At 35.7% G+C, this 25,415-nt stretch overlaps 1 protein-coding gene across 4 annotated transcripts in view; it reads left to right on the forward strand.

The window, feature by feature from the left end:
- Positions 1–25,415, forward strand: part of LysRS (Lysyl-tRNA synthetase) — a 40,403-nt gene that overhangs the window by 7,175 nt on the left and 7,813 nt on the right. The window contains exons 2-9 of one of the 4 annotated variants that reach the window (XM_081740827.1): positions 11,725–11,875; positions 14,653–14,791; positions 15,363–15,531; positions 17,684–17,964; positions 20,195–20,440; positions 21,206–21,368; positions 21,673–21,932; positions 24,932–25,144. In XM_081740827.1, coding sequence (XP_081596953.1) covers positions 11,778–11,875; positions 14,653–14,791; positions 15,363–15,531; positions 17,684–17,964; positions 20,195–20,440; positions 21,206–21,368; positions 21,673–21,932; positions 24,932–25,144 — 1,569 coding nt within the window. In that variant the 5' untranslated portion in view covers positions 11,725–11,777. Of the gene's footprint in view, positions 1–11,316; positions 11,518–11,724; positions 11,876–14,652; positions 14,792–15,362; positions 15,532–17,683; positions 17,965–20,194; positions 20,441–21,205; positions 21,369–21,672; positions 21,933–24,931; positions 25,145–25,415 lie in introns of those variants that run through there. The other 3 variants (XM_081740826.1, XM_081740821.1, XM_081740830.1) reach the window with 3 other exon arrangements.

Here is a 25,415-nt window from a genome sequence, read left to right on the forward strand (position 1 = left end):
CGTAAGCCTCTCTAAAATCAATAAATACGCGTAGTTGATATACCGAGGTACTGTATTCCCACTTCATTTCGAGTATTTGTCGAATGGTAAATATTTGGTCGATAGTTGATCGATTTCGTCTAAATCCGCACTGATATTCTTCAATAGTTTCATCTGTGTATGGGATCAGTCTTGCTAATAGAATGTTTGAAAGGATTTTATAGGATGTTGACAAAAGAGAAATGCGTCGATAAGTCAGTTTTGTCGCCTTTCTTGTGAATTGGAACAATGATTGATTCTTTCCACTCTTGTGCCAATTTTTCCCCTCCAGCTAAAATTAACTTAATCGGCATTTCATGTACACCCGAATATTTGTGTTTCTTTAATTTCTTTGTAGCGGTTTCTACTTCTATTCGGGACCTTCAAGAAAGAGTAATAAACGAAGACTTTTTAAAACGGATAGGAGAGAAGAGGACGCTTCTAGACACATCTTTCATAGAAAAGCCAGTTGGGTTGGACATATCTTGCGAAGAAATTGTCTTCTTCCTACCGCCATAGAAGCAAAGATGGAAGGAAAGCGAGGAATAGGAAGAAGTAGAACACAAGTGGTCGATGATTTGACAAATAGAAGAAAATATTGGGAGTTAAAAGAAGAAGCTGAAAATCGAGAAACATGGAAGAAACATTTCCAGGTCCAAACTGAAAATTAAGAAGAACAGAAATAAGAAAAAAGAAGAAAAAACCTCACTAGTCCCAGGACCTGCCAAAAGGCAGAATACTTAAAAATAGTATTTGAATTAACTAATACATTTAGTTGGCTAGTTTTTTTTTTTTCTTTCTTTCAAATACAGTCACATAAAGTATCGAAATTTTAATGTATATGACTTCTCTATTTTGATTTTCACATACATAAAGATAAGAAAAAACGTTCTTCCTGTTTCTTGTAAATTTAAGAAGTTCGCACTGACATCGCTTACTACGTTATTTACAGTGACGTCCTTAATACTTACCTTGTACGTAGCCACTGCCTATTTTAGAAATGGAACATTTTGCGATCTGTTTGGAATTTTCTCGGGACACTGGATGACTTACTGAGAAAGGAGACATTCTTATTAAAAACTGAACTTCTGGTGATCTTATATTAACCACTACGCTACGCAGTTCGGTCCTGTTCAATATAATATATGAAATTCAACCGTAGATGTGTTCTGTACAATGGGTTGTCACCAAATATAAGTAATTGTACAGTCCACGTAGTGTGAGTGGCTGAGTATAGACTTCAAGATTGATAGTGTATGACTGTTCAGATATCGGTTTGGGCAGCGCCGGTACGTTAAACCGAAAATTCGTGTTCGAGTGTCGGTATCTAGTCGTGCATTTTTTCAGTTCATGTATCATTGAATTCACACCTTGTATTTCCTCCATTTATCAATACAAAAAATTACGCTTATCAAGCAAACATAACTCAGTATAAATTAAATTTAGTACGCACGTAGACCATTCTGTATGAGGACCAGATTAAATAACATCTTAGTATTGTTCAAAGTATATATTCAATACTTGTAATTTCGACGTCTAGTCTCTCGTCTTCCTCGAATCACTTTAATGCTGTGAATACTATTGAGGTTAATGAATGAAATAAATTGCTTAGCTATTTTTTGTCAGTAGTTATGTTTCCGTTAGTTCGCTGCAATTTCTTGAATCGAAGATGTTCGTGACAAAATCTTACTTTAAACAAGTCGTGTGGTCTAAACAAATTAAATTTATTTGTAGTAAACTGAGGAATACATTCCAACAACAAAATACAAAATATATTGAACACAAAATAGACATTTATGGCATCTAAATCTACCGCAGAATTCAATATAGAGAATTCTTCACATTAAAATTAAATTTTACAGAATTCTAAAATTAAAAGAATAATATGAAATGAGAAGCAGACTTCGACATTTTCAACACTGCTACAAGTATGGAAGGCTGTCTTGAATATTGGAATAGTATTTACAAGTTTAAATACGTACCTTATTCGTTATATTACCTCTCAAGTCCTATAGATTTAGAATAAAACCGCAGTCTAAGAACACTGAAGTGTGTGATATAGATAAGCAGCTCGAGTTTTTTTTTTTTCCCTTCTAAAACAATCCGCCCAGACGAAAATTTAAGCACCATTGCAAGTTGCAATATTGGTTATGGAATAAACCCAAAGAAGGTAAACAAAAATTGTATATCATATACTTAAGTATTAGAGGAACTTTGTATAGAAAATAACTTAGATAAGTAATGAAAATCTGATTGATATTGATAAAGGATATTTAAAGAAAGCAAATTTAGATCCTTCGATTGAAAAAGGGGAATTTGTAAAAGCTATGCGGGGATGAAGCGAAGGAAGTCTTGGGAATAAATTATGTGTCAATTGAATGATACAAATAAATGGTTAAATATGAGGGAAAAGACGGAAGAAGTGTTACTATTTTTTTTTTTTTTTTTTAAAGCACATTTTTCTCAGAGACCAGCATAATACGAAATGTAAAGGGGCATTGTGGCTCAGTAGGAGGACACTCACGTTTGGTGCGAAGGATTCTTGCTTTGATACTGGTCACGCGAGTATGTGGTGGACATCGTATCCATGTTTTTTCAGGGTTCTCCCATTTCCTCCCGCGTGTTCATACTAACAATTATTTCATACTGATTCACTTCCATTAATCGTCCGTCTCCTTTAGCCTAAAGGATATTATCATGGGACGTAAAACAGAAATTTAATTAATTTATTTATTTATTTTCATTTTACGAAAATGTAAAGGCTAGAGGCTGTAAACTTCATATTTTAGGCAGTAAACTTCATATTACGTGTGTAAAAATTTTGAAAACTTTTCAGTCAGCTTAGAAGGGAAAGCACAGCGAAATTATCAGGATCAATTTGGGTTCAGAACACATGAAACACTAATGTGTCCACGATTAATTAGCAGGGGAATTCGAAAAAGTTTGCGCATGTGCAGAAAAAGCAGTGAGGAATAGCGACGACTGTTCTGTGACGTTGGGCGCAGTAGGTTAGCACGCGGTGAACAGTGACGGTAGAAAGTTATGTTTCACCAGTATTTTTGTTTATAGTTCAAAATGAACACTGCGGTAGAAAAATCCCGCGAAGTGTGGAATTTGTGCAGTAATATTACTAACTTTCGGCACCTGAGATCGTAAATTTTGTAGTGTTTACGGACCAAACGTGATAAGTGAAGGTGGCGTATGTCAACGGTATCGTATGTTTAATATAAAGGTCCGGGCCACCGCACTAAACTTTGTCGCTCTAGTTTCTCAAACTAAATTACATTATGTCGCACTTATTATTGGAACATTATTTGTAAACTACGAATTAAATTATAAGCATTTCTGGGAAACCTCATCCAAAGAAAACTCACCCCTAAGAGTAAACTACTTTCAGTAAACTACCCTTAATTTTGGGGGAATAAGAAAGTTCGAAAAATGCCCCTAGGGAATCTTATAAAAACCTTAAGTTCAAATTTGGTATGGGTAGGTTGAATGGTATGACCTCTAGGCGAGTGAACACATTTTCATTGGAATGAACAAACTCTGCTTGTAGGGACCATGAAACGTGTAAATTTGTCGAAATCTCGAATTCTGTTTTTTTTTTTTTTTTTTCTTTATCACTACTCTCTTATCAATCACTCTAAAGGAAAATTGAACTTAATACACGATGTGGAAAGGAGTGACTGCCAATCTGTAAGGAGTAATCAACTCTTGCAGGAAATTGACAAAAGGGCCCGTGAAATCCGTCGATTCACGGTATTTTCGTAACACTTCTCTAGAATTTTTTTGGACTTTTTCGTATTACGTACAAATTCGTGATCGTTGGATACCAAAACCCCTTTCTGAGGAGTACAAAATACACCAAATGGGCTCTGGTTTCTATTTTCTCTCTCGACATACGGAGAAAGGTGAATAATTCCTTAAAATTATGATCATTGATGAGACGTAGGTGTACGTGAACACTGAAAGCAAAGTCAATGAATAAGGCTATATCCACTCACTAGAGAGGGAGAGAGAGAGAAAAAAGCTCTGCAACGTTGTCTATCAGATAGGTTGTGATAGCAGTATTCTGGGATACCAAAGGACTACTGCAAGATGAGTTCATGAAGCGTGGTTTGACCATATTTCAAACGTTACTGTAAGGCGTTAGGAAAACTCAGACGAGCGATCCAGGACAAGTGTCGGAACATACTGACTTCCGGTGTGGTGTTTCACGAAAATGCTTATACATAGCTAGATATACCCAAGAACTTTAAGTAGCAGTTTCTTTGATATTTTTTTTTTCCTTTTAATCATCGTCCGTATAGTTAGGATTGGACATCGAGAAACTGCCGTCTCTTGAGGTGTATAAAACAGTGGCTTCATTCCCAGTCAGCAGATATTCTTTCAGAAGTAATTTTAAACCATGTAAGACGTTATGACAAGTGTTCTCATTTGAATGGCGATTATATCGAATTCTCGTGTTTCGTATTAGCTAACACAAATAAACAAAGATGTACTAGTAAGTATCACAGATATTGGAAAAGTATCCGATATTAGAGACCGGAACATTATGTTAGGAGTCTGGAAGAAATTGAGAATTACATAGACAGAAGAGTGATGTGCGAACTCTACAGGTATCAAAAACACAGGACTAGTAAAACTTAATTTGATTTTTATTTTACGTATAACTCAGGAACCAAAGTTCTGCACAATATTTTACAAGCTTGTATAGCAAGACAAGGTCAACCTGTATGCCAAGTTTAATCCAAATCAGATGAGGTCGGTGAACTCGTATGATATGTAGTGTCCGTGACATTGATCGATGAAGGACAAAAAGAAAGAGAAACGAAAATAGAAAAAGACGTGAGGAAAGGATTATTGTTTAATATCTACATGGAAAATTTCTTCGCTCATGATAGAAAGAAAAGTGTTGAGCTAAACGGGAAGTTGTTCAGTACAGTAAAATCTGCCCATGACATTTCATTGGTAGTAGGAAAAAAAAAAACACATATTAAAGGCATAGCTAATTTGAGTAAAGAATTTAAGACATTGTAATATGAAGATTGTTGGTTGATTTAGAATTGAGTCCCTTTCAATACGGAGGCCATGTGAGACGTGGACCTACAGTTTAATGTGCGATCCGAACCGCATGAAATTCCATCGGGAATTGAACCCCGCATGTTTCGCACCATATAACCAGTAAGGAACTGTAATGTGAAGGTAAATAGAAGTGAAAATCATCATATACCGAAAAACAGCAGGAGGCAGTATTGTCGAAGAAATTTAAGAAACAGACACTTAAATGCTTGTGTAACACTAAATCTTCGGATGAAAAACGTGAGAGAAACGTGGGACTTACTATCACACGCAAAGCAGTTATTCGACAAAACTACTACTGATATCGAAGAACTTACAGATAATAAGAAAGAGCTAATTTGAGTAATATGAGCTTTGTGTTCATGTAATTCTGTATGGATCGAAAACATTGATAATACGAATTTTGAAACTAAAGTGGTTTCAAAACTAGAAACAAATTGACAGCTCAAAAACACGTGCAGATTTGTTTTTAAGAAGGGAATCTACGTCACATAGTTATTGGGGTCATTCAGCGAGGGTCGAATCATAAACGTCCTTTTAGCAACAGTGGGTGGAGGGTTTCCCTGACAACAGACCTTAACATTCCAATGTTGCCGCTAGTAAACACGTGTTTTCAGAAGGAAATAAACTGTTTTAGTGTTTCTTTCTGTGTGGAAGTGATTTTAGATTCAGTTTACTTGTTTATATTCGTGTTCATTCGAGTATTATCTTCGTATACAATCGTGTAATTATATTTGTATATGTGAGCTCTTTTGTTGTATATATCGTGTGCTGGTGTACAGTAGCGGATTTAAAGGGGGGGCTTTGGGGCTGAAGCGCCCCCAAAAATATCAGAGCAACAGAAATTTGAGGTCATTGACATTAAAAATAACTTCTAAATACATGAGTTAAAATATCAGGTAACACCACTTCTTTGGCTCCATGAACTAATCTATTTTTAACTACAGGGGTTGGACAAAAAATCTAAAAACACTTCATACAGGACACGTAAGTTTGGCCCTCCACTGTACAACACGTTTTGCGGTTGCCGATCGTTTTTTGTTTTCAATGTGTCATGTGGACCTTCCTCTTCCGTCAGCAGTAACCATTTCACCTGTGAGTGTCGTGGTGTGAAAGTGGTGCGGTAAAATGGGCGACCTGACAGACTTCCAAAGAGGCATGATCGTTGGTGCCCGTCTGGTTGGAGCTTCATTGGTAACAGTGGTGAACATTGTGAGGGTATCGAAAGGCACTGTGTCCAATGTCACGAGGGCATATACAATTCATGGGCAAACGACGTCTGCGAAGTACAACAATAGTCGAAAGACAATCCTGTCAGATAGGGACCGGAGGGCATTAAATCGGATTGTAGCAGCTAAAAAGAAGACCACTACGTCTGAACTCAATTCCGGCATACAGAACCCGGTTTCATCGAAAACAATGCGACGGGAACTTCGTAAAATGAAAATTCATGGCAGGGCCGCTATCGCCAAACCCTGGTCACAGCAGTAAATGCAAAGAGGCGTATCCAGTGGTGCAAGGACCACAAGGCGTGGACTCACGAGCAGTGGAAACACGTAATGTGGTCTGATGAATCGACCTTCACCTTGTTTCCAACAACCGGTCGTGTTTACGTATAAAGAACACCGTCGCAAGCCTATGATACAGACTGTCTGCTCCCAACTGTAAAGCATGGGGTGGTTCTGTTACAGTATGGGCAGTGATATCGTGGTTTTCTGCAGGTCCCATCATAGCCCTGCATGGAATGATGAATGCTAAGGAGTATGAGGCCATTTTGGAAGACCAGGTTCTACCCATGGCCCAAATATTGTTCCCTGATGATGATGGCATCTACCAAGATGATGTGGCACCCTGTCACACTGCAAAAACGGTGAAATCCTGGTTTGAAGAGCATGACCAGGAGCTATCACACCTCCCCTATGTCCCACAATCACCAGATCTAAACATCATTAAGCCATTGTGGTCTGTTAGAAAGGCGTGTTCGGTCTTATTACCCTCCACTAGCATTCCTTAAGGAACTGGAGCATGTTTTGGAGGAACAATGGTACAAAATTCCACACACCACGATTCAGGAGCTGTATACGTCCGTTCCACGTCGGATCCAAGGTGTTTTGGGCGCAAAAGGACGCTCCACAACATACTAGGTATGATTTTCTCACTTTTGCAAACGTTTTAGATTTTTTTGTCGAACCCCTGTTTATGCAAGTGTATTATATATATATATTACTATCAGATTTGACCAGCAAAAATGAGTTCCACTGTTTTTGTAAATTATGTTGTTCCAGCCCCCTCTCAAAGACAACTTCTGGATCCGCCACTGCTGGTGTATGCGTTGTATATTTGTGTATATAACGAATACATACATACATACAACATAAATAATGTCCAGTGAACTGGAGGTCATTCTCCCTGCAAAACAGCCGAACTCATGAAAGCCAGAAAATTCATTACGGTAACCAAAAGTTGTTTGCTTATCCCATGGAAGAAATACTTCTTTCTTACAAGCAGGTTTACTAGTGTATTAATAATTTCCTCTTCATAGACACTGGAAACAAAATTTTATAAAATTACGGTTTATAGTAATGATTTAAACATATCCCTTCGCGTTATGTATATTCATCCCTGTAATGGGATGGACGGTTAGCATCAAGCATCATCCTCATTTCTGAATTTTATGGCTTTCACTCGAAAAAATCAATAGCAGTCAACATTTGCAAGCATTGTATATTCAATATGAGTTACTTAGTGACGCGCTTTTTCGTCTTAAGATCGAGGGTTCGCTTCCCGAAAGACAATGTGGTTCAAATTCTACTTTGAACTGTCGAGCCCACAAGTAATAGGCTATATACTCGTGAAATTGGACGCAAAACTCATAAAAGGCAGAAATGAACCTTGTCTCTTCGCAACCAAGACGCTAATGGCCACGATTTCTTTATACACGAGTGGATCTTGGTGAGCCACTTGCCTCGCAAGATTCTGATCCAACAGGCAGTAAATCCCATCGCAGCCGCACATAGCCTCGGTACTGAAACTTCACAATCAATCGGAACCAAGATTATTTATTTGTAAATATTTGTGGAAAAATTCCTAACAAATGCATATCCTCCCAGTTCCAAATTCCAGATGAACCCGGGCATTCAGAAGTGCTTTATAATTTCTTTTTATCCTCATGATTAAAAAAATATTTTTTCATTTATTTTTTCCTCATAAAAATTTTTAAAATTGTTCTACTGTTTTATTAAAAAAAAGTACTAAAGAAAACAGTACCTTCTTTACAATTACAAGTAAGATCTTTTCTCTCTCTGTCACATACGCAAACACACACACACACACACACACATAGCCTTCCCCGTTCCCAACATGCAGAAACTGGGACGACAAACATATCTTTTCATCCATCCAAATAAACCAGTATTTAGAGATTTTCGTTAAAACTTACAAGACAGTTCCAGCTGAAGACTTACCGGCGTGCGCACGAAGTGGCAACAGCGTACCACGTGCTTCTCCAAATGTCAATTCGTTTCTAGTTTTGAAAATACTTTAGTTATTCGAGATGTGGTGCAGAAAAAGAAGTTTACGTATATTATGCGTAGGAAAGAAAAGACACAATGTTTATTAAATAAACAAAAGTCGACATATTTTGACCATAATAATAATAATAATAATAATAATAATATATATATATAAATGTTATGATGGCTGTTCGCCATGCACAATGGACAGCATTGAAAACGGGTAAGAAGAACAAGACGTGGAAGGTTAAGAATATAGTGTCGGAAGAGAAAAAGACATTGACAAATGAAACAAACTGGCGCACAGTAGAAAAAAATCAGTCATTCTATATTGCATACGAATGTATGGTTGTGGAAAGGTGACGCTTTGTTGATCTGATTCGAACATGTTTGATCCCGCATCACATAAATATTACTTGGAGGGGAGCATACGTTTTGTTTTGTTTTGTTTTGTTCTACAGTACAAATAAACAAAACAGTCTATATGGAATAAAAAGTCCTGAACAAATCTAAAGTATAGATATAGAATGTGACTAGATAGCGAAGCTATGCAATGTGTATAACAGTTTAAACACTTTTCGCTCAGGAACAATGAAGCTATTCCTTATCAGCAGTTACTCTGACCACACTATTAATAAGGCACGTGCAAGCTGTCAAGTCACAACATTGTTGCCAGACCTCAAGACCCTTGTTTATCGCACGAGGCTAAGATCTCTGGACAAGAATCCCACTTACAAGAGGAAAAACGAGTTTGGCTATCATTTCTTTTTTATTTATTTATTTATTTATTTATTATTATTATTTTATTTAAAGACTCCGGTCTAGAAAGTAAGACTCCGGTGCTTTAAACTCAGTTTAAGTACTTTGCACTTATATGTAGTGTGTTCAGAAATTACCCGATTTTATTTTCCCCAGGAAACACACAAGCTGGGAAATATTCTGTAGTGGAGAGGAATAGACATCAATCGTACGGATGAGCTATTCCCGACCTTAGATGGTTCAGTAGTAATCAGCTCATAGGCTGTTGAGATCTGTCGAATTTTTATTTATCCCGAGCTGACTGAATTACTCGTGCCTCGATATTGCATTAAATTTTACACAAAGCTTCGAATGATACTTAACTGGAAACTATTCGGAGGATTCAGTAGGATTTGTCGACGATGTTGATGCTATTCCCGTAGGGAACCATAGTCTCAAGTCAGCAATTTCTTGATTGGTTTGACGCAGCTTTCCACCCTTCCCTATCGTGGGTTGGTTCCGATATTTCATTCGCGGCCTTCCTCTAGGTATTTTCCTTCTGCAATTCCTATTAATGAGATTCCTCCATGTCTCATAATGTGTTCAATCATCCTATCTCATCTTTTCGAAATATTCTTCAATATACTCCTTTTCTCAACTATTTCTAGTACTCTCTCATTTGATATGTTGTTCGTCCGTTTAATTTTCATCATTCTTCTATAGCACCCCGTAAGGAAGGAAAATGAATAAACAAGCAGGTTTTCGTCACAATAAATATCGTGCTGAGCGCTTTTCTTGTGCCTGCATGGAGTGGTGCATCACGAGTATGAGCTATAAGACCAAGACAACCATAACAACATAGTTGTGGTTTCGTCATATCTGATGCATACTTTTTAAATAAATATTTTTGTGGTTCATCAGGCTATCTACTATTCCAACATGGTTTCTGATTTTTGGCTGTTCCTCAATTTAAAAATGACCCTAAAACAAGCCTAATTTGAGTCACGACTAGGGATGGGCAAAACCGGTTTTTATAAAAACCGAAAACCGGTTTCTATAAAAACCGAAACCCGAAAAACCGACATTTCGGTTTTCATCGAAACTGGTTTCGGTAAAAACTTTTCGAAAACACATAAAACTATTTCTGTGGAAATGGATTCGGTTTCCGGAGAACAACGAAACACCATTCTGGTCAGAAATAGAATAAATTTTGAAAAAAAAAAACTGAATCGGTTTTGAAGAAAACCGAAATCGGATCAGGTGAAAAAACGAACCAGTTTTGGAGAAAACCGAAACCGGTTTCGGTGAAAAACCGGTTTTTGTACCCACCACTAGTCACGACACGATCCGGCTCGAATGCGTTTCGAATGTGAGGATCCGGCTGTACTCCCATTTCCAAAGAGGCTTTCCGGAAATGTTCAACAATGATGGGACCATTGAGCGAAATGGGTGCAGTCCCAAAGGGATTACTTTAAAGGGAGTTTTCAGGAGTTCAAACAAATGGGGACATCAAGCACGCCTCTGAGTTGCTTGTGTAAACATTTCCATTTGTTGGTCATTGTTTGATATGTAGAAGTTCCTAATACAGATTATTGGATTTTATACTCAATTCAGGGTATTTTGCGTGCTAATTTCCGGAAGTGTGTCAAGATATTGGTATGAATCATAACTTACCAAGTGTAATATTAATTTTCACAGTTGTGACACAAATTAGTAGTTTGTTTATCTGTACCAGAGTTATACTTTGGTCCTTTCCCGTCCTTTTCCATGTGTGTAAATAGTATAAACTGCGCAGTGGAGGTCCTTGCTTCTTCGTGTACTCTACCCCAGCATTATTTAAACGTCTTTTGACTGTATTTCCTCTAATCGACTTGCATCATCATCGAAAGATGTTTCAATGCCAAACTGTTAGTAAAGAGGAAGTGCAAAGTTCATCAAGTGGATGATGTAAATTCATCGGCATCTTTTACTAAGTCTTGTACTAGCCACTGGCCTGAAAAGTATTAAGTTATTGAAGCTTGTGACGCGTTTCGCAGTGGTCTACAATGTTAGCATTTCAGCATCAAAGTCAAGTGTTTTATCATGATTCGAACTATCTGGAAGAAAATACGCGGAAAATGTGCTTGATTCCGTTGACACGAAACGATATTTCACAGCGGAAAACAAGGTAGGGTAATATATTTGTATATTTTTTGAGGTGAAAATTATATTTTAGATGTTGCTTTTTTCTTTCTTTTTCAGCAATCAGAGAGTCCTTTTCAACACTGTGTCTTTTCTGGAATTGAGTAAATTTTTGTTGCCAAAATAATTTTATCATTTTTAGAAATGACCAACTAAACTGCAAAAAGAAATCTAAGTCGGGCTTTTCTTTCAGGATAACAGTTGGCGGCAGTTAATGATTTGAAGTGGGCTGTTTTCGATATAGAGATGCTTGCTACTGTAATACGTAGTTTACGTAGCTGCAGACAGCACGAAACTATAAAATTGTTGCGTTCAACAAGCACATCGTCATGGCTTCAGCAGAGGTTTGTTGAATTCAAAAGCAGCTGTTATTCAATTAGTCATGTATAGTATAACTATATTGGTTAATTCACTTAGAATACTAAAATGGTTAAGAAGAAAGTTAGTTATTGAATATGAATATTCCATGATTAATCTTTACTATTACGTGATTCTCTTTCGGTTCGTACTCAATTCATGTGTACAATATATATATGTAAATGTTAATTTTTATGTATATGAAAGAAACTAATATAGGAAGCTTCCATAGGTGAAACAAAATAATTTTAATTCATTTACTCTTCCTCAGCATGGAGGGGGCGCGGTGGCTCAGTGGTAGAGCGTTCACCTCTGGTGCTTGGGGTCCCGGGTTCGATCCCAGCCTCCGCCAAGTGAACTTTGTGGTGGACAAACACCGTGCTCGTGGGTTTTCTCGGGGTTCTCCCGTTTCCTCCCACTTTCTTCATTCCACCATTTCACTCATCTCTCATTATCACCGTCTCCTTTAGCCTAACCGGCATAACCGTGGGACGTAAAACTCAAAGATTTCATTTCATTTTTTCTTCCTCAGCATGGTATTGTATTCATATGTGATGAATTTTTGAGAGATGAAGCAAAGCATTAGTAACTTTTTGATGTTTAACTTACGATACGCAAAAGCTCTGATAAACTTGATGTTTTGTAGCTTCATTAAGTTTTACATTTCACGTGTGTATATTAATTGTATTTGAGGGGTGATTTAGCTTGGAAATATTCTTCAAAGTGGAGGCTCGGAGGAAGTAATCAGTAACCACGGCGTCAAATAGTACTGTTTTATAGTCATAATGAAGGTTCTATCCGCGCAACTAGTCGAATATCCTTTATTCGGTCTTTTGTTGAAAAAGTTTATAAAAAGAATGTTGAAGTTCGTTAATGTTCCTTGAAAATTATTTTTTTAATAAAGGCGGCTGTTAAATTGTTCTGTAGAATTTGTGTAAGCATGTTTCCATGTACTCAGTGTAAGTTACGCCGGTTTTCCAGGCTATTTTGTAATTGTTTTCATTGTTTACCCTGAAATATTTTTTCTGTGTTTTTGTATTACAACAATGCTATTACGTTATAGTATTTTAAACGTTGTTTGTTGAATTTTCTTACCTTTTAAAGAAAATAATAGAAATTTATTTGTATGCAATGTAGAATAAACAAGATTGGAAGTGTAGGCGAATTTTCGTGAGGAAAATGTGTCACTATAGGAAGGCACTAATAAAAGAAATTACTATTAATTATATCTATGACATTGTATCACATAAGGATGCGTTGCTGTATTTCTTGAAATGTTGCTGAGTAGTTACATATTTTAAACTAAGTACATTATTTTTGTTAACACAATATTTTGCGGGTGCGTAAGTGAAGAAAACAGGGAGTGACGTTGATTATCAAAAGAGCTCCTATTTTCTTCATTTACTGTAAGGTGCAAACTTGTAGATTTCTGGCATTTTGTAGAGTGACTTCAATCTTAGTTGGATTTAATAGTGATATACAAGTTAAAACAGTATTCTTAATTAAGTTCAGCTGCTTTTGATATTTCAACAGTCCTCTCTGCTTTGTTAATACATATATTACCAATTTAAATTATTATCAATTATTTTATTCCGAATCTTAGCATTATTTTTAGCGAGAGAAAGTAATGCTTTGGAATATTGAGAAGAGTGAATAAAATATAGGATACCTTTAAGATTCAAATATTAATATGACATTTTGTATTTCTTTCTTTTCTTTTTTTTTCTTTTTTTTTTAAGTATTCACTTTTATTGTATATATATACATAACTTTCCTATTGAAGCTATATAATAGTATTCAGATAATTAGTGTTAACGATTCCGTATGTACTAGAGATTTTGTGTAATACGGATAAATTTTACTGATATCTATCTAAAGCAATATTAACTAAACTTTCGTCCCAGGCCATGAAAGACTATGACCGTCCAGTCCAGATCGCTTTTTACAGTTACCTTTCAAGTCTGAGATTGTAAATTCTTAAAGCACAACTTCTAACCGTTTGCTATACCGAAACACAAAATTGTATCAGTACAGTTTATTGGTTAGGGAAAAAAAAGTGTCCACGGGTGAGTTGGAAAGGTTAGCACTCAGGATTGCATTTGAAGTGCGTGGTTTCAGATCCGGTACACACTATAGATATAAAACTAAAGGATCTTGGGACAGTGTAGAGATAATTGAATTAAGAGATAGCACCAGCGTACAAAGTGACAGGAAACGATACGGTAATCTTGTTCGTCATCTGACTCGCTTAAAGGCGAAATAGTGTGATGCGGAGCGTCCTATATTGTGAAGATTGATCTTACATCATAGTCTGTGCACCCACCAACTATACCGGATTCAAGCCTAGGTCGTGGTTAATAGTAGACTCCGTTCTTCATAACCCCGGTATTACATAGGACACAGAAGCTCAGACTTGTCTAACTAATTTTCGTGGACTATAACCGTAGATATTAACATTCCACAGTAACTAAGTAATAAGAGAATCGTACATGTACAATTAGAACTAAAGATGCTCTTTATTATTGGCAATGGTTTACTAGCTGCTGCTTGTATAAACGAAATTCACAAATGGCAAGCATAACAGCATTGTAAGACAACAGTATTTGAGTAAAGCAGTATAGAAGTGCGTACTAGACAACAGACTGAGGGAAAACATGCGTAGAATTTAGATTTTAAGGGTTGAAGCTAGCATTTAATTAATTTCGATTGCGTTGATGTTCTTCGTTTATTGTGCCAATTTCAACCATTTTTCTTTTCCTTATAGTGAACTCAAACGGCGATTGAAAGCCGAACAAAAAGCTAAGGAAAAGGCAGAAAAGGAACGGCAGAAGCAGGAGGAGGCTGCGAAGACTCAAGCTGCTAAGAAGAAAGATAAATTGAAAGAAGAGGATGTTAGTCCAAATGTGAGTGAGTCTGTTTGAAAAGTTGCATATTTACCAGGAGTTGATTTCTTTTATGATTATACTATAATTTTTTTAGAAGTTACTAAATTCTTTTACGACATAGTATCGTAAAAGCTTGTGCTTCTGTTTAGTGTATGTGTGTTTAATGAAGAACTTTGTCAGAATTGAGTAGAATATACGTTAGATACCGATTTGTTTATTTACTTGCATATTGTATGTACAACTCGTATTGTTTTACCATTTAATGAAATTTATTATATGGAATTAATAATACGAATGAATTAACAAACACTGTGGATTGTATTTCCTAATATAATTAATAGTTACATTATGCAATCAAAATGTAAGATTAATATAAGCGATATTATGTACTTCTTCGAACCACGTGTAATACTTTTTTCATTGATATAATCTAAAACTTGCTATGAAATAAATGTTTGTATTAAGTTCAGTCATGATATATATAATACGTATACATTTTGTATAATATCGTAGATAAAAAAATATTGTAAATGTTCATAACCCAGTTATAAAAACCTGTAACTGATCTACATTTATCTTGTATTTGCAGGAGTATTTCAAATTACGAAGCCAGGCTGTTGTCCAGCTGAAACAAAGTGGTGACGAACATCCCTATCCACATAAATTTCATGTTTCTATTTCCTTAGAAGAGTTTATAGCGAAATATAACTTTTTGACTAACGGTGAAATAAAAACTGATGTCGAATTAAGTATAGCAGGTTAGTTGAGATTAATAGTTTAATAATCCAGCTCATACACTAGAATATTTACAATACTAGGTTGGCGTGGGCAAAATGCATTAGTCGAACGTCGTCAGCGACATGTATTGATCTTTTCATCAATATTGTTCGCTCCTATGGTGTGTCCCTTAGTCCGTTGGGGAAAAAAGCGTTGGATATAAAATCCCAGTAAAGTTATAATTATCGCCATAATGGACATATTTATTTAATTGCGTGATCAGAAAACAGTCTTAATAATGATGATCCATCAGCTTTCTTTTGATGTTGAAGAAGGACTGCACAATGTGATAGCCATTTTTATATTAAAAGTTACTGGTGTAGTAAGCCTATAAAGGTTTGTGAATTCGTAGTAAGAGCCTATCAGAATAGATTAAGTTAGAAATGAACTTATTATGTAAATATTTCATTACACCGAATTTGCTTAAGGGTGAAAAACCTTACTTCGTTTCAGTAGTAAATAAGAGTACGATATGACAAAATATCTGAAATAAGAGTACGATATGAACAAAATATCTGGAAGAAATAGCAGGTGAGCATAAAGTTTACTCAAATTTCAAAATTCGTTACACAAAAATTATTAGGTACAGATACATATATTTTTTAATGAATGCTGCTAAAACTGAAGTTTGTTTACTTTATTGGTGTGCTGCAGTATGTTCTCTGTAGATTGCTCGAAAGACATAAGTGATACTAAATTTCTTAAAATGTTTTAGAACATTATCCCTCTTAAGTCATTTCAAAAGCATCGTATTCGAGAACATTGAATTCTAGTGTTGCGGTGTGCCAGTTATTGAAAACTGGAACATTTCTGTGGTGCGAGATAAGTTTATAATGTGTCGAGCTTAATATTTGCTGAAATGGGAAGGTCCAAGAACAAGCTATTTTCGTAATACAGCATATTTAATGAAAAAGTTCTGAATTCTGTAGAATATACGTTTCATAATTATTGATCGAGCATAATGGAACACGTCCCAATACTTCAAATTAGTCACGTAACATTAGAATGATGAGGAACATTACTGGTTGAGAATTTGATGCATACGTTTGCTGTCTCCTCATGGACGCCTTATAGGTTATTGCAACCCTTTTCTTCCATTATATATATATACTAGCAGCGTTCACCCCGCTTCGCTGCGGTCACCCCGGAACGCAATAAACTTTGTTACTTAGATAATTTTTACTTTTTCGCTTTCAAGTGATATGATAAAAACCATAGAAGATTGCAGTAAATGTTAACATTATATCGCCTGTCATTTATGTTAACCCGCCCCGCTTCGCTGCGGTCACCCCCGAACGCAATAAACTTTGTTACTTAGATAATTTTTACTTTTTCGCTTTCAAGTGATATGATAAAAACCATTATAACGCCTGTCATTTATGTTAACCCGCCGAGTGACACGGTCATGCGGGTTGCATATACATACGTTTATTTTTATACCTATGATGAACTAACAAAGGATTTGTACGTAATGGACACCTGAATGGTCAATTATCTCAAGACACTGGTAATTGAAAATTAAAGTGATATGATAAAAACCATCTAGGGTCCAAATCCTAATAACCCCCCAAAAATAAAAGAAATTGGTTCAGCCGTATTAGCGTGATGAGCGGACAAAGGATTTGTACGTTCTCTTTTATATATATAGATATATATATAAATTTTTTTTAAGAGGAGTACTTTATGACTCAGTAACGAAAGTTCTTTGGTGATCCATAGTTTTTTAAAAATAACAGAACCTGAATAGGCAGGGCCGCGGTGGCTCAGTGGTAGAGCGTTCACCTCTGGTTCTAGGGGTCTCCGGTTCAAACCCTGCTCCTGCCAAGTGAACTTTGTGGTGGACAAACACCGTGTGCGTGGGTTTTCTCGGGGTTCTCCCGTTTCCTCCCGCTTTCTTCATTCCACCATTTCATTCATTACTCATTATCACCGTCTCCTTTAGCCTAACCGGCATAACCGTGGGACGTAAAACTCAAAATTTCATTTCATTTTCTGAATAGGCAGTTCGAACCTGAATAGGTTTACTTTTGTGTTTATGTTATATGCATATTTAATACTTAGATTAAAAGTGTAATTTTACTGTTATTGCTTTAAAATATTCATTAGATAGGAAATAATTAAAATTTATTTCAGGTCGTATCCATGCAATTAGAGAATCAGGTGCAAAACTGATTTTCTATGATCTCCGAGGGGAAGGAGTAAAAATCCAAGTGATGGCAAATGCCAGAAACTATGAGTCTGAAGAACAGTTTTTACAAGATACAAATAAGCTGAGGCGAGGGGATATAATAGGTTGTGTTGGACATCCAGGCAAAACTAAAACAGGCGAATTATCTGTTGTGCCCAAGAAGATCCGGCTTCTAGCGCCATGTCTCCATATGTTACCTCATCTTCATTTCGGTTTAAAAGATAAGGTAAGCTCAATAAAATGGAAATAAGTGGCATACATAGTATACTCTGTCTTATTGTAGAAAATGTTCTTTTTTCATTGTTATTGCTTAATATATTTAGGTGGTTGTGTGGAATTTATATATATATAATATGAATAATTTAATTTGCTTTAGTGAAGTTACTTTGAAGTAATGAAAAGTCTTTAATAGTTAAAATAATAAGTTGCACTCAGTTTTACTTGGTCATTCAATGATATTAATATTACAGTTTTCTTAATTTCGTGAAAGGAAGGCTTAGAAGTACTCTTTTATCTTTAGCCGTAGTGTTATTTGTGCCACTAATATATCAATATTTTGTTACCTTTTAATGTAATGAGCAAGTGCAGTGTGTTCACAAAGCTTTGTCCCATCAACTTTGAAACGTGCGATTTGAATGCGTATTACACACGAAGAAAGTGTGATTCTTTGGCATATTTTTCAGAGGACGTGAAAAACGCAACATAAGGAAAGTGAGGACCTACGTAAGAAGGGTAAAGAATGGAGTTACAAAAATGAAGAAAACTTTGCTCAGAAACATTCCCAAAATCCAGTAACCACGAGGACTTGTGCAATTTTAGACATGGCACTTGCTAAAATATCGATATGTATCGTTTGACAATGTATGGGTTCACACTTAAAAGCATTTAGTAACATCAACTAAAAATCTAGTATTCTGAGAATTTCTTGACTTCTAGTTCTAGCATAAGGGTTAGACTGCACCCGATGATGCGTGACAGATATTTGTCCATTATAGGAAAAGAAAAAAATGGATGAAAATCTAGGTGATAAACTAACATCTGAAGCAAGAATAGTTTATGAAATTACTTATATTGTGTGTTTGTTGGCAACACGTCTCCGCCAAGTCAAAGCTGAAATTGAGCCGATCTAAGTCAGGGCACTACAAATTTGTGTTGGAGTAAGAGATACACGCACCGTTAATGGAAATATTTCTTTCTCAAAAAATGTTCTCAAAATCATAAAAAAAAAATCTTTAAGCTGCACGTAAATTAACGTGGCTTTACACGTAATATGGCGTATTTTACTTCCTTTAAAAATAGGTCAGAGAATCACTTTCTTCGTGTGCAGTCCGTATTCGTCACACGTTTCATACCCGACTTATAACAGTTTAAAGTTTACGGGACAAGACTTTCACACACTATATGTTAATAGAAAGACAAATTAAACGTAATTTCTGCAAGTCATTTATAGTTTTTAACTTTGTACTATGAGGATCATTTCATAAGTTGTGGCAGCTGATAAAAACTGGAGCAACTGAATTCCACTATATGCGTTTGAGAGCCATTAAGAAGGTGCTTCTTCTTGCCACCAACAGATGACGTCTGTGCCTAGGAGCTGACGGCAGAGGCAGAGGGAAATTTACGTACACCGAATTTATTACCAAATCAGTTAGGCTTTAATATGATCAAATCAACAGAGTACGATTCGTACACATCAGATAGCCAAAACCTTTCAAAATAATCCCTGCGGCGTCCAGATATTTTTGTCAATAATAGGAATACGCTGTGTGATGTATTAGTGCGTACATATACGCCGTTACGATGTCCTTATTTGTGGCAGAACGTTTCTCACGGAATGGTTGTTTCTCTTTCGTAACGAGATCATAGCTGCACGAACTTAGATTGGGTGAATAAGGAGGGTGTTGTAAGGTTATTCCGCATTAGTCACCTACATCGTGGTGCACGGCTGGAAACAAACAATTTGCGGGCACTGATACCTCAGTACTTCTGTACACATACGCCATCTGTCAGTGACATTAAGAAGCACTTTCCTGTGACCTTCAAGCGCATCTATTGAATTTCCATTGCTGTATCTTTTGTGGCGTATACAGTTGCCATGCTTATGAAATGACCCACGTATTACTAATTACGTGTAAAAAGATATGTGACAGAAAATTGCTCTACTTCACCCAACAGAACTTAATACAGTGCTGCTAGATATGGGATTGCAGGTTAATGAGAACACGTGCTCTTACACCGAGAATCAAACGCGGTTCTCGCATCAAAATGCAGAAGATAAGCTTTTAATTAAAGGAAGCTCTCTTCCATAATTTGTACTGTTTGTTGGAAATTAAACTCATATGTGATGCTACTTCATGTAATTGTTTATACATGAATCATTATTTAAAAAAAAAAAAAAAAAAAAAAAAAAGTTTCTGTGTATGCTCTGGTGTAAAGATTAAATTATCTATTTGCAGGAGACACGGTACAGACAGCGATATTTGGATCTTATCTTGAACGAGAGGGTTCGTCAGAAGTTCCACATCCGTGCTCAGATCATTGCTTACGTTCGTAAGTTCCTAGATGAGCTTGGCTTTTTGGAGGTTGAGACACCGATGATGAACATGATTCCTGGAGGAGCCACCGCGAAACCTTTTGTCACGCATCACAATGAATTGAATATGGACTTATACATGAGAATAGCTCCAGAACTTTATCATAAAGTGAGTTTAAAGTTTAATCATTGCTGAATACAGTTTGTTTTATTGTCGGATCAATTATATTGGAAGTAGTAGTGTAGTAAATTGGGGGGGCACTGTAGTTTAGTAGTTAGTGTTGGACTCACGTCCGCGTGATCTCGGGTTCGTTTCCTGGCCGTTGCTTCCCAGTCTTTGGCGTCCATCTACCGTCGAGAAAAACTGGGGAGTCACGTGAATGAAAAACGTGACGGCTACTAGTTCTAGAAAACCTGTAGGGCGACGCAACACGCTGACCACGTGTTCGTAGCTTGTTTGGACGTAGTTGAGCTGATCGCTAACAGATGGCGTCGGAACGGCTCAGGCCCATAAGAGCTGTCATGCCAGTGGTTAGTTAGGTTACTTTAGATGTAATAAGTAATCTGTTATCAGTAATGCTGTAATTAACAAATGCTTGAAATATTCGTAATATTTTCTGTAGTATTTGTGTTTTTGGTATTACCTGTCAAAGAGTTATACCAAAGATTTTTAATATTATCGTAACACAAAAAGAAAATCCTATAATTACGAAAGAAAAAGAAAGAAAGAAAAGATAAGAGCGTTACTGATCTTTAAAATTCTAAATTATCATTGTAATTTGACCTCTGTTGAAACTAGGATAGATCACTTTTGTAATGATAGAAACAATATATTTGTGGAACAATAGAAAAAAAGTGCATTATTCTTGAGAATACTTTCATTAGACTTTTTGGTTAAGAATCTCTTCATATGAATTTATTTATTTATTTTTAGATGCTTATAGTAGGTGGAATTGACAGAGTATATGAAATTGGAAGGCAGTTCAGAAATGAAGGAATTGATATGACGCATAATCCCGAATTTACAACATGTGAATTCTATATGGCCTATGCTGACTACAACGATTTGATGTACCTCACAGAAGCTATGGTGTCAGGTATGAATCTAGTTACGCATATGTAACTTCCAAGGTATAGTTTTCATACTAACGCACGAAGCTTTTTTTAGAGTAAGCTAATGGTCTTGACTAAAATATAAATTAATACTAACATTTTGTTAAAGCAAAAACAATTTTATTCTGTTCGCGATATTTTCTTCGACTTAGTATATATCTTTAACTTTTAAAACACATTTTGCAGAATATTTTTAAACGTTTGTTTTCCTATGTAAGAAAAGTAAGTAGTAGATATTCATTAATCATATGATGTTTTAACATTTTCAATCTGTTTTGTATATTGTAGGTATGGTAAAAAGCATACATGGGACATACAAAGTACCTTTCCATCCAGATGGACCTGAAGGTGAATGTGTGGAGATAGATTTTACTCCACCGTTCAAACGCATCCCAATGATTCCAGCTCTTGAAGAAGCTCTCAATGTCAAATTGCCACCGGCAGACAAATTGGGAACTCCAGAAGCGAATAAAATTTTGAGTGACCTTTGCGAGAAACATGGTGTAGAATGTCCAGCTCCTAGAACTTCGACAAGATTATTGGATAAGGTAGTCTTCTTTCGTTACCGTACTTACATACAACTTCGCGTAGTTGCGAGGAGGGAAAAATACTTTCTTAAACTCAATAATTATATAAGAAATAGACAAATCGAAAGTTTAATTTCAGTATTTGGAGAACATTGTTTTCTGTTTCAATGAACTTATACTGGATTAAAAATTTGTAAAATTACGCAAGGAGCAAAGTATATTTGTTAAATTTAGCTTAAGTCCATCAGTGCTTTACAGAGCATCAAATTTTAGAGCTATCCTGCGTTTTTTTCGTATTTTTCAATGTATAAGTAGTATCTTACAAGAAATATCGACTTGCATTGGGCAGGGGTATTCAGTGATGTCTGAATCTCTTCAATTTGAAAAGTAGACTATAAAATTACTGTACTAATTCACTGCAATTATTTTGACTTGTGAAAATATGGTTAATTTGCAGTGTGCTGTGGTGCTCGAAAATCTTAGAGAGATCAATATGTATGTTCTACCATTTTCGCCACTTCGACTGATTTTCGTTAGATATTTAAAAATTCATCCCGGTATGAAAGGGGGAAACCGAACTTTTTACCCACCAGATCCTCTATAGGTGTGAATTCAATAATACACAAAGAGTGACAAAGTGAATGGCTGGACCGGGACTCAAATGCGGGATCTTCGGCATTAGTACGTGTTGGAATATAAGAGTACGCAGGTAAAAAGGGTTTTAAAATGTGACACTAGCCGTTGCTAAGAAAGATAGTTATGAGTATGTGCAAATATAGAGATTACGTGGAGATTATAGAGATTAGATGCATGGAAGATTTTAATGAAGATATTTGGAAGACATAGATAAGAAGCCGTTGGAGATATTTGTGTTAAGAGTTTAAATGGATGATAAATATGAATAGAAGAATGTATGATGATAATGAGTTGTAAAGAAGATAATCAGATAGGTTCTGATTGAGAATAAACCAACTTAAGAAGATTGGCGAAGTAGTGATTTTGTAGTAGCATTGCTGTAGAAGCACGATAGAGATTACTGGGGACATTTTAAGTTTATAGAAAGAAACTAGAACCTACGTAATGAATTAATTTTAACAGTAGGATATGCCAAAGATCCCGGATTCAAGTCCCATTCCAGTTATTCTTTCTTTTTTTTTCTTTTTTTTTTTTTTTTACTCTTTTCTCTCCCCGGTGTTTAATCTGATACTAAATGAAGGATATGTTATGATATGAAGTCTCAGATCTTAATAACCGTTAAAACACAGTTGCTTTAATCTTTGCTTGCAGGAACTAATACATTTATGTATGGTCGTAACACTGTTAAATGCGAAAAGTTTTATTTTATTTTTTTGGAAATTATTTTAAATTTCTTCATTAGAAGGATTTCATTTCTTACCAATTGTTTTTTCAAGTGAAGATTTAACGGCCGTATACGTTATTGAACCTAGTAAAAATGTCCTAATTATGGATGTCTTAAAATATCAAATAATACTTTTGAATACTTTCAAATATCTAGGATCAGTATTAACAGAAGAAAACCATATTCACGAAGAAATTAAATATCGACTAAAAGCAGAGAATTCGTATTATTATGCAATTCAAAATTATTGTTGTCGCGAATTCTGTCGAGGAATTTGAAGGTTAAAATATATAAAATGATAGTTATGCCTGTTATTTTGTATGGTTGCGAAACATGGTCGTTTCTGTGAGAGAAGAACGTAGACTGAAAGTATTTGAGAACTAGATACTGAGACGAATATTCGGACCCAAGAGGACCAGGAATGGGGAATGGTGGAAACTTCATAACGAGAAACTACATAATTTCTAACGTTCATCAAACATTCTTAGGGTCATCAAATCTAGGAGCCTCAAGTGGGCAGGTCATGCAGTTAGGATGAAAGAAAGTAGAAACGCTTTCAAAGTCTTGACTGGAAGACCAATCGGAAAACGACCATTAGGAAAATCTAAGCGCAGATGAGAGGACCTTGCAGAAATAGGAATACAAAGTAGAAACTAGATCCAGTTGGCTAAGGATAGAAGTCAGTGGAGAGATTTTGTGAATGCGGCATTGAACCTTCGGGTTCCATAGGCCATAGAGTGAGTGAGTTAGTAAAAATGTCCTTTAATAATAGCGTAATTTCTTTGAAATATATTTGCTATACAGAATGTAGAAAATAATCAGCGAAACATTCTTTCTTTAGAGGTAAGTTCATCAACGAACTAAAATGTTCTTAATTTTCCGATATCTTTTTAACGAGTGGCAACTCCAAATCTTCTGTTTTAGAAATCTGTCTATCTCTCTCTGTGTGTGTACTCCGGACTGGTACAGGTTTTCTTATCGGACGCTGATCGAATAACGAAAACGTTGGTTAAAACGAAGATCATTATTTCCTAGCCTCTAAATTGTGTGGTCTGTCTATTAGAAAGGCTTACAATATTATAGTTGAGTAAATTTAAGTTACCAAACTAAAAGTTTCGATCACGTGCTGCTCCAGTGGTACTCAGTTGAACGAAATACTGTATATTGAATAAAGCACAGTAGACTATTACACAAACCACACACTTATTTACAATGTGTGTGTGATGAAAGAAAAAACAAAACTGAAAAAAAAAGAAAGAAAAATGAGCTTACAGTACCGAATGAAACACAGTACTATATTTTATAAACATGTTTAATAAACGAAAGAAAACACTTTTGGGCTTAGAAATGTTAAAAAAAAAAAAGTGTGTGATTAGTGCAGTTGTTTATTTTTATGAAGCGCCGACGTAACAGATAATGAAAATGATTTATTTCTTGGAAGATAAACGGTTAAACCAACGAATAGTTAAAGAGAAGAGAAGTCTGTTAATAGAGTCCATTATACAAAAAGTCACAAGTCGTAAGTGCAAGTGTACTTGTAAAATTGACTTTTTCGTTTTAGTTTAATTTTTTCTTTCTTCCTTTCTTATTATACAAACTAAATTGTTAAAAGTATTTGTACACATTTTAGAATATTTACTACTGATTTCTTTAATTTCAGCTTGTTGGGGAATTCTTAGAAGAAAAATGCATAAATCCAACGTTCATTTGTGACCATCCACAAATAATGAGCCCTTTGGCAAAATGGCATCGATCAGTACCAGGTTTAACGGAAAGGTTCGAGCTGTTCGTTATGAAGAAGGAGATCTGTAACGCGTACACAGAGTTAAATGATCCTGTTGTTCAGAGAGAACGTTTCGACCAACAAGCTAAGGTAATGGAACCCAAAAGACTTAAAATTTATATTTAAAAAAAGTAATGGAGATTTACATCGGGAAAGAATAGTACTAAAGTTGTTAAATTTTTGGAATAAATACTAGAATATCATCACTTTTTTGGGCCGATGTGTAGTGCTTTAGAGTTAGGAAGAAAGTAGTTTTATCTAATATTACCGAGCAAAGTAGCTCAAGTGGTAGAGGTGTCAGGTTCGATTCGCATTCTGGAGGTCGCGGGTTCATTTCCCGCTACCGACCATCCTGACGGGT

This window comes from Thermobia domestica, chromosome 2 (genome assembly GCF_964235325.1).
Source record: "Thermobia domestica chromosome 2, izTheDome1.hap1.1, whole genome shotgun sequence".
Lineage (NCBI taxonomy): Eukaryota > Metazoa > Arthropoda > Insecta > Zygentoma > Lepismatidae > Thermobia > Thermobia domestica.